Source organism: Pantherophis guttatus, chromosome 4 (genome assembly GCF_059756535.1).
Source record: "Pantherophis guttatus breed Tessera chromosome 4, ASM5975653v1, whole genome shotgun sequence".
In the NCBI taxonomy this organism is placed as follows: Eukaryota; Metazoa; Chordata; class Lepidosauria; order Squamata; family Colubridae; genus Pantherophis; species Pantherophis guttatus.
The window spans coordinates 119099685-119110609 of record NC_142066.1 but is presented as its reverse complement, the minus strand read 5'-3'; the positions used below and the strand labels follow the sequence as shown (position 1 = coordinate 119110609).

The 10925-nt window shown below is 37.9% G+C and overlaps 1 protein-coding gene across 2 annotated transcripts; it reads right to left on the bottom strand.

Annotated features, from left to right (window-relative positions):
* Positions 1-4861: 4861 nt before the first annotated feature.
* CYCS (cytochrome c, somatic) lies at positions 4862-8558 on the bottom strand. Of its 2 annotated transcripts, none has more exons than XM_034401938.1 (3): positions 8402-8558; positions 6832-7008; positions 4862-5269 (listed from the first exon to the last, which is right to left on the bottom strand). In XM_034401938.1, the coding sequence occupies exons 2-3, from the start codon at positions 6998-7000 to the stop codon at positions 5121-5123; spliced, it is 318 nt and encodes a 105-aa protein (XP_034257829.1). In that variant the 5' UTR covers positions 7001-7008; positions 8402-8558; the 3' UTR covers positions 4862-5120. The 2 variants fall into 2 exon arrangements, with proteins under 2 accessions (XP_034257829.1, XP_087748776.1); XM_087892650.1 differs by lacking the exon at positions 8402-8558 and adding an exon at positions 7754-8081.
* Between the last annotated feature and the right edge of the window lie 2367 nt (positions 8559-10925).

The window sequence follows — 10925 nt, the reverse complement described above, 5'->3', positions numbered from 1 at the left end:
TTTTAAAAACTTTTTTGCAGTTAAAACATAGAAATGGACCTATTTTGATCATTTTAAAAGAGTTTTAAAGAACATTATTCCTATAAACTGTAGGAGTCAATTTTGATTTTTCCATTAAACAATATTTATTTACATAATACAGGTAGTCCTTGACTTAATAGTTCATTTAGTGACAATTTGAAGTTACAACAGCAATGAAAACAGTGACTTATGACCGCATTTCACACGTGACCATTGCAGAATCTCCAGGGTTATGTGATCAAAATCAAACCTTTGGCAATTGACTTACATTTATGTAAGTTGCAGTGTCCTGGGGTCATGTGATCACCTTTTGCAGCGTTCTGACAAGCAAAGCCAATGGGGAAGCCAGATACATTTACAACAATAAATTGCTTTTACCATTTACTTACTTACTTAACGAAGTCCATGTTACAACTGCAGTGGCTCACTTAATAACAGTGGCAAGAAAGATGGTAAAACGGGCCAAAACTCACTTAACAACTTAGCAACAGAAATTTTGGGATCAATTATGGTTTTAAGTCAAGGACTACCTGTATATATTTCCCAACTTCCAAACCAGTGGTGGGTTGCTACCGGTTCGCCCTGGATCAGGTGAACCAGTAGCAGCGGCGGGAGGCTCCGCCCACCCGCCCGGACACTTCTGCACGTGCGCAGAAGCAGCGAGCGTTCACGCAAACAAACCGGTAGCAAACTAATTTGAAACCCACTACTGTTCCAAACACTCAAGTCTGATACAGAAGCATTACAATAAGCCAGATCTGTGACTGGCATATGGCACTCTTTGGAACAAGTACAGAATGGAAGCTCCCTCTAGTTTAGAAGGCAAAAGGTTGTACAGTATGGAGCCGCCCACTGCTTTCACTTTCCATGGGGTAAGAATCCTCAACAATTCTTTTTGAGATAAATCCAAAGGTAATTGTTATCATGAAACATGACCCTAGAGGTACAGGGCTAAAGAATTAGTAGCTAGACTCCATTTTGGACTAATTGTAAACTTTTGAGTTATTTTTCAGGATAATCCATGGAAAACGCATTGCAATATCTTTAGTTGACCAAAATGGCAAAATTGATCACTTTGATTAAAGAAAAGAACATAAGTACTTTTGTTTCCACATGGAGACCACGATGTGGAGAAGAATGAAACTCTGACTTTGGGTTTTACCGATTAGATAGATCTTTTATAGAAATGGCTTGTTCATATTATTATGAAAAAGCAAAAAGTTGTGATTTGATGTTAATGCCTTATTTTACTGTAAGAGAGTTGGAAGTCAATGCTTCTTTTTTTTCCCTTACCTTTCCTCACCTCTCCTTTTCTTCGCTATTGCTTTCCTATTTACTTTGTATTTTACATTACTTTATAACTCAATAAAAATGCTAATGACAAAAAAGGAAAACACATTGCAATATCTTAAGTACAGATGTTATTAAGTCACCTTTGTAAGTCACTTGTCATTGTCCAAGAAGAGTTGCAAATCACCATCTGAAACTGAGCAAAGCCCTCTTGGACACTGTCTCCATCTGTTGTTCTATTGTACTTCTTTTTATCTATTTTTTGTTCTTCTTTTTCTCATGAGATCTAATGTTTTGTAGTGGTTAGTAGTTATGTGGTTATGAAAAACTAATTGATTTGGGATGGAATATTCTGGATAATTTCAGAATGTTTCATTCTCCTCCCAGACCATGCTGAACCTCATCCTTCTATGCTTTTCTGAAATCAGTTTGGCAGGTTCCAACAGAAAAATCTACTGAACTAGAAATAGTCTATTGTGTCCTGGTGGTCATCCAGCCCCAAAAGAGGAGTGTTTCATCAGTAACTCCTAAATGTTGAAGACACCTAGGGCCACTTCTGGATTAGATGATTAACTTTCAGAAACTAACCAGACTGAAATAATATGATTTTGAGACCTGCCTGACATGATCCAAAGAGGGAACAGAGAGAGCATGTTGGAATGCTTCACACGTTCCATTCTAAATTTTTGGGTTTTGTACAACTTCAGCAATCAGAATGTTAGGCTAGTTCTGGCCAATGAGGTTGGAGAGTCAGTGTTCAAAGCTTTGGTTTAGGGCCTAATTCAGACCCTCTCAATATTAACAAAAATAGCATAAGTGAACTTGAGAGTTTTTGAGACACTAAAACTGAGAATATCACTTAAGCTGTGCATTTTTTTCATGCAAATGGCTCTGAGACTGAATTATTTCAGCAAAATGCAATTATAAAGTGGAAAATAGAAGGAATATTAATTTTGCTGCCTTATTTATATAAAAAAAAATACAGGCAGGATAAATAAATAAACAATCAAAAATAAATTTAGAATGAGGACGCGTTTGGTATTCCTCAGCACTTCCCATATGCAGAACCCAGGAATAAGTGGCTTCTGCTTCATGCCAGAGAGCTGAATGTGACTCATATGGCAAATCAGATCAATGCAGTGGGAAAAAGCTTGGCTGAGAACTGACTTCATGCAGTTCTTATAAATTGCAGATTATGTGCCCTGTTGGAGAGCAGATAGCTTTGTACAGTGGAAAGAAACACTATTATGAATACAAATTTGCAATGAACCATGGGACTGTCAGTTGTAGAGAAGAAAATACAATAAAGCTAAATTTTATTTAGGAAGTAACAGTGATAGGAAAGCCTGTTATTCAAGTCTGCCTATAACTAAGAGGCTGCAATGCACTGTCTTCCATTATGGAGCAGATTTGTTAAAATGGGTCACCTGACTTACACAAGGCTTGAGTACTCATCACTTGAGTAAGAAAGTGATGGCCTTGAGAGTATAAATCTAGTCAATAGGAAACATGCTATGCAGAGATATGGGAAGACTTTTAGACAAGAAAATGAATTAAAGTACAAAATCCTTCTATCTCCATATCTGTCCTTAGTGGTCAATAGATTAGAAAGTATAAAAAGTTGAATTCCAATCAGTTCAAAATGCATGGAAAACCCACTAGCCATTGTTTATTGGCATGAACTGCACTATTCAGATTGAAATCTAATTGAATGGAATAGTTTTGAAGGGGGCTAGCACTAGGATTATGTCAGGACACAATGGAAATTGTGTTAATAGAGAAGTGCTAATTCTGACTAAATTCCAAAGGAAAGGATTAGTCTCAAATTGAGCACTTTTTCCCCTGACACTTAATTTCTCAGAATATTACCCCATAGAACTCTTCTTGCCTCTAAAACAGCAACTCACCCAAGTGCATGTGGCAAGGCTGTTAGCTTTACTTTACTTCTAGGAGCAAAAAGCCATGGCTGAAATAATTCTCTGCATTTGCATTTTTGGAATAAAGTGTAGGCAGTCATGCTGAGCTGGCTTTGTCCTTGGTTGAACTCCGAAGAGAAGCTGAGCTGTGAGAATTAATCTTGGTGGCCTGATTTGACACTTGAATCATGCAACACTTACGCACTTGGGTCCCAACAGAGCATTTGCGAGTCCTATGCCCAAAGATAAACGGAACAATTCCCCACACTGACAATTGCCTCCAGTAGAGAAAACTCCTGATTGCAGAAGCCCAGGTGGAGATTAGGATAATAGTTGCTTGGCAACATCACTTGCCCACTTGATCCTGGACAGATGATATAATACATCATCATTCACACTTGGATGGTAACTTGGTGGTGCCACCAGCTTGAAAATGAATCTTCTCTTGCCAGATTTCCCTAACCTACCATTTAAGGAAGAATGAGGAAGTTTCTTCCACTTTCCAGACTCCTGGTAGCATCAGGTGAAGACACCAAATCATCTGAATCACACAAAGCCAATCACTTACTGGGAGGAAGTCATAGTCGTAAGAATCACAAAATGCACCTTTAATGAAACCCACTTGGCTCATCTGTGGCCCTTCAGTGAGCACTCGCACTGGATACAAATCCATGCAATTCATATGTTGGCTGTCCCTTTTGTCTCTGAATAAAGAATGGATGAAACTCATACCAGAAAAAAATCCCAAACGGGATTATCTATTTTTGCACATCTGAGTTGCAGCGGGATTTATTCACCATCCCACTCCTACATTTCCTCAGTTCCAGTGAAATAGTTCACTTACCTTCACACTGAATAGTAAGGATATTTAGGGGCCCTAATTCCTGACCTAGCTAGATTAAATAAGTGTACACTTGTAAGGCCACATATATAAATTCAAAGTATGCATACACCACAGCATGTGGTGATTAATATTCTGGCTAGCAACAAACCATTTAGCCAAGATAAAAGAAAAAGATGTCCTTTCTTTCTTTCCCATTCATTATGCTATTGCCCAACTGCCTAAATCATCATTGTCCCCCCCCACAAAAAAAGATTCCTGCAGAAAAACTTAATTGATGTTAAGGTGGGGTGACATCTGAGATGAAACGTGGGAAGCAATACCAAAGATGAGAAGGTGTGCATGAACATGCAATTCTGTTCAGTTTTCCATAAAAATAATTGAAATGCAAAAAACTGATATATGCTAGTTGGTCCACTGCTTAGAGGCATCTGGATATTCTGCGGTTGCTTTTAGTTTCTGCAAATGATGATTCATCTTTGTCTATATAAGCCAGGCTCTTATAAGCAGTTCTACTTTGACAGTGAGGTGCGTTGTTTCATAGAGGTCACCTCATTGAGACTCAATGATAACATGATTTGCATCTTTGTACCACTTAACATTGCTTTGAATCTCCCTGTTCCCCTTCTCCCGTGGCCAGAAGGACGCACAGAAACTCTTCTAGTTACCAGACATGTCATCGGAGAAGACCTCAGAAGCCAAATGTTTTAAAATAAGCATTCCTTCAAAGCCCTTTTTTCCCTTCAAAAACAGTAATTCATTTATAAAAATAATCAAAACCAAGCAAAACAAAGACATTGATAGGATTTTAATTACATGATTCAGGTTGCAATGTAGTTGTCCTGACAATATTCCTTCAAGCCTGATTGCACAATTCTATAAATTATGACAACAAATATATATTTTTAACCATCCATGATCAAAGTTCTCTGGTTGATGAGTAATATTTTTAAGTGTTAGGTACAATGTATGTAAAAATAGAAAGTTTAAGATCTAATCTCATCACAGAGAATGCTTCTGTTCGATAAAATAAATAAGGCAATACATAGCCATTATTTAGCAGTGGCTTCCTTAAGATATGCTATTATATCTGTCCTCTCTTTCTTACTCTTAAGGCCAGTAAAGACCATCTTAGTTCCTGGAATATACTTCTTCGGATTTTCCAGGTACTCCATCAATGTCTCTTCTCCCCAGATTATACCTATGAGAGAACATTATTACAACAACATTGTAGAATTAAATTCAAAATAATTGATATCGTGTATCAGAATCTCTGTATTATTCTTTTCCAAGGCGTCCATATTTTTAAATTTTTTTAATAGCTGAATAAAAACAATTCAATATAGTGGTTAAGGCACTGAACTAAAACTAAGAAGACTCTGAATGTCCTATACCTTGAACCTGGCTGGGAGACCCTGACCAATCACATTCTCTTAGTCCAATTTCCTCTTCTTGCTTTGAGGAAAATAGGACACATGACATATTGTGCCTTCAGTTCTACAAAATAAAGTGCAGATATGAATCTAATAAAAAACAGGAATGACATATTAAAAGTTATACATAATAATTATTAAAATAAAGAAAAAACAGAAAAGGAACAAAAAGATCCATATAATTTAAACTAAATCTAACTCAATCCTTAGCAAGTTATTAGGTGGCCTGCTGGCCTTTTACTGCCCAAATATTTGACCTTAAAATCTATAGAGAGAGACAGAACACAAGAGTAGTTTAAAGAGATAGAGGAACACAGAACTGCCTTTTCCCACCAATTTAATTCCTTGCAATATACACTAGTTAGAAACAGATTTAAGAGTTAGAAAAAAAATTAAGATTATTTCAGGATTATTTTAGAAGACTGACAGATATGCTGAAATGTTAGACCAGTCATTGGGTATTGTTACTGTAGTTCAAGCGAATGCAGTAAGGAAGTTTAAACATACTTAAAACTCTGAAGAAATATTTAGTTTTTTTTAACCATATATCAATGCAGTTGTAATATGTTGGTTTACATATAATTCACATTGTGCCATAGCAAGTCAAACCAATGAAGAAAAAATAAACTGCCTCACAGTATCCAACAAATTATAATTAGAACTAATAATTTAAGAACCCTGGTTACAATTTGCTTTTTAAAAAATTCTACTCCCAACCTTTTTTCCTTGTGTTTTATGCCATTTTTAAGATGGGGATAATTTAGAATACTTTATTTACCATGCTGAGTAAAACTAAAAGTTCTAAGACTTTATAATGGGACTTTATTATAATTCTGTTAAAAATTCTTTTCCTAGTAAAATTCCACCAGCTACTTACATCAGTGAAAGATACTCCTGCACTAACAATTATCTTACGTAATAAGTAGTTTTTTTGTCATCCACCTTCTAGTATTAATGCATAAAGTTAGGAAATACAGTGATCTGGGTTGCATCTTGAACTAACAGAAGTCTATATCTGCAATGTGGAAGGATCAGATTATGTAATTGCCACTAAAGAGGACTGCTCAGTTGCTAAGGAAATATGGGAAGTGGGACACCTAAGGGACAAGAATTAGGATTCATTACATTCTAAAAAGTGTATTAAATCTGAAGGTGATATCTAACATATACTAAAATATACCTAACATATACTAAAATACTATTATCATTGGAGCAAGAATCCATTTTGTTTGAAGGGGTGTTTTTAAATAGACAATAATCCTTTGGTAATATGTCTTCCCCATTATTATTGCATTTGCTTTGTGTAGTAAGTGTAACACTTCCATTTTACCTTTGTTTTTGTTAGCTTCTGTGTAGGAGTAACCAACAGCTTGACCAGTCTTTCGGCCAAACAGACCATGTAGATTGGGACCAGTCTTGTGTTTGCCTCCTGCCTCCACAGTATGGCAGGTTCCACATTTCATAGAAAAGATCTTCCTTCCCTTTTCAACGTCTCCCATTGTAAATGCTGAAGAAAAGACATACAGCAGGGTTAATTAAAGAAATATGCAAAAATGGATAGAAACTGCAAAATACAAGGCACTCTGAAATATGTTGAAGCACAAACACCAAAACTAGAAGTGAACTGCCAAAATGTATACTTTCGTAATGGATGACATGCTTTAGTACAATAAATGTATTAAAAGCATTTCTGACTTCATGTTGTCAATTGCATGGAGACTGTAATGAAGTTTACAAAAAAATCGCTATATTCTAAATTATTAGGGTTAGGATCAATTTTCTTTTTCAGTCTGGTCCTAGACCCCAGTTCTAAATATAGCCTTTGGATGTGATAACAATCTAACAGCATATTGTCATCACACTCAAAAGAACATAATCAGAATAATTAAATGATCAATAACTCTAATGCTGAAATTGTGCTTCTAGAAAAATTTTATGATGCACTAATATGCATTTTCACTGAAAATTATTTTCAAGTAAACACATGCACTTAGGATTTCCTGCAGAAATGTGCCAAATAAATAACATCAATGCATACATTATTATGGAAAATATTAAGCTGATTACTGCAAGTGAGCAGAATTAAGCACATTAATTGATTTGACATCAAAACAAAGTCCTTGCATAGTACCATCTGGCAAAACTCCCGAATCAATTCAATAAATTATTCAGTGACCCTGACTGTGACCTCTAATCGACACAGAAACCATTACTTCTGCTACCAGGAAGCAGCCAAGGTTAAATCTGCTTACTCCGTCCTTCGTTGTGAATGGATTTTATTCCCGAGCTTCTCTCTCTCCTTTAACCAAGTCCCAAATACGGGGCAACGGTTAAATGGCGGCAGAGATGCCTTAAGGCTCGCACTGCCTTCAAGACTCCCTGACCGCTGGGCCTCGCTGGAATGAAGTGCATCCATCGGAGACGTGTTAAAAGTGGCGCTTTTTAAAATTTTTAATCAGATTAAAGCCGCGTTGAGCCGCCGCCCTGACACCCTTTCTTCGTCCCATATAAGGTCAGATGCCGCAAGAGGCAGCGTGGGAGTGTCCGCTTCGTCTCTTTCGGAAGGAAGGCCTGGATCTTTCAGTAGTCCCAGCAGTGAGCCCCCACCCCCTCTTGAGAATGGACTCAGATTCCACACACACACACACCATCATTTTTCGGGGGGGGGGGGGTTTCATTCCACAGCCACGTGGAGCCGCGAGCTGCCTCTCGAGGATCTGCGCAAGCGTCGCCCGCGAGCCTGCAGCTCTGACCTCGCGAGCCCTCTGTCCCTGACCCGCCAATCCGCATCCGCATCTGAGAGTCGTTCTCCGGCTTTTCCCACCAAGCCTCTTTCCCCCAATTCGGGAAGCTCCATTCACACGTGCAATCTTAGGATGGGGAAGGTTCTCTTTAATTACCAGGCCAAGTCGAGATTTACGTGTAAGAAATCCGCGGTGCCGTACTCGCGCCGATCTTCCTTTCTCAGCAGCACCGTTTCTACCCAAGGGCACCCGGTACGCAAGACTTTGTAACCGGTGCCTCTACAACCAAACTTCCTGCTCGTCTAATGTACGTCGGCCAATCAGGCGCTAGATAGAAGCAAGATTATTGGACGGCCTTGTGCCTATCATAAACTAGCAAAGTAGGTTGAGTTTCGAGGCATGTCTGATAAGACGGTCTGGTTTTGCGCAATGGGCAAGGACGTAGGAAGGGAGGAAGGTACGCATGCGTATTGGGTCGTTGTAACAAGGTCAAGATTACCTGAAGCTGCTGTGCCTTTCACGATTCCCCCCCCCTTTAAGGGTCATATGTGAATGACCCTTTTTGCCGGCAAAAAGTGACGTAAACGGGGATTCTGCCCATAAAGCGAGAAACTTGCTGTTCTTTTGGCGGCAAATAGGCTGATAGCGCAGTGGGTGGGCGAGCGGAAAATGATGCAATCATCAAATGATGCTGAGATAGGAAAACTTCTCTTAACTTTCACATTCAGAGTCAGTTATTAAGTTCGGTGCACTGGAAAGATATATCTGGTTTGTAACACTAGACTGTAGATAGTGTTTTATTTTATTCTGTCCAAGTTGGTAACAGCCATCAGAAGACCTTGGGTGTATTCTAAAGGATGTCTTCTAAGCTAAATTGAATATGGTTATATTTGGATAGTAGACTACCAATGGTACAGAGCAAGCAGACAGTCAGGAAAGCATCCTGGTAGGAAGCAGTGACAACCAAGAAAACAATGTGGATGTTGTTATATACGGTGACATTATACAAGTTTTTTTTTTTTGCAAAATTTTTATTTTTTAAACAAAAACAACATAAAAGCATCATCCTTCCAAACAATTACAGACAGTATTTCGATCGGTTAAAATCATTTCATGCTCTCAAAATTTTCAAAATCTCATTATATGACAAATGTTCTTCTAACAAAAAACAAGTGTTTAAACATTTTATCCAAATTTCATTTCATATATATATAATATTTCATCTGCATCCTTTATTACCTATGACACTATAAAAGTTGAGCTTGACTCAGAGCAGACTTCCTTCTGTTACATCTGGAGAGCCCATATTCATACCCACACCCCAGAGATCATCGTGAAAATGGGCAGTGGGAAAGTTTGCAATGACTTGAAGGGACTGGATACATCTACAGGAATCAATAAGAGTGGACAAATCCTAGCCAGTATGTCACCATCACAGTCAATGTGAAACACCACACACAGCATACAGGTTTGCTTAATGATCACTTACAGTACTTCAACAACTGTTCAAACTTAACAATGGTGCTGAATGAGTACAAGTTACAACCAACCTTCATATTTACATCAGTCACAGTGTTCCTGTAGTCATGTTGCAATCCAGATACTTGGTGCTGGGTTCACAATTATGATTTCACAACAACCTGCCATCATTTGATTGTCATTTGCAATCTTCTTTGCTGGATTCCTACAAGCAAAGTCAATAGTGAAGCCAGCAGGAGGTTACAAATGACGTACATATGATATCCTTGCTTAATGACCTGCAGTGATTCATTTAACAATGGCAACACGAGTATTGGAATTTCTGTTGCTTAGCAGTGTAGTCATGTGACATCACTCTTTATGATTGTGTCATTTAGTGATGGAAATTCCAGGCTCAATTATGTTGTTAAGTGAAAACTATCTATAGCCACCAAGAGTCTCGATTGTGAAAAATAAATAAATCTAATTAAATAACAAGCTACAAAACTTCCATATATTTTTTCATATAATTACAAAGTTAGGTAGCTGCTATTTGAGATAGAATAAGATGAAGGGATAAAAGCAACATCCAGTTATCATTGGTAGAAATGTGGAACAGCCTTTATTTAAACATTTATTGAAACCAAATGAGTAAGCTTCACTTCCGTATATGTGTATACTATATATGTGTACAGAGAGAGGGGGAGAGAATATATGTATGTGATTACCAGGAGGAGACTGAGAGTTTGATGAACTGGTGTAATAAAAAGAGTGTGGTTTTAAATATAGGATAAACAAAAGAGATCATTGTCAATTTCAGAAAAAGCAGGCACAGCCATACACCTCTGTGTATTAACAAATCTACTGTGGAAGTGGTTGGTAGTATGAAGTTTCTGGGTATGCAGCTGATGAGCAGGTTAACCTGGTCGTTCAGTAGTGAGACACTAGTGAAGCGGTCAGAGCAGCACCTGCATTTTCTGCCTCGTATGAGAAGAGCACATCTTCCTTCCCCTATCATTACCAGTTTCTATAGAGGAACGATTGAAAGCATCCTGTCATATTGTATTACTGTGTGGTTTGGAAGTATTACTGTTTTAGACAGTAAGGCTGTGCAGAGAGTGGTAAGGATGGCAAAGAAGATTATTGGAAGCTCACTTCTTTCTATCCAGGACATAGCATAAAAGCAATGCTTGACCAGGATTGGCACACTACACATCCTCTC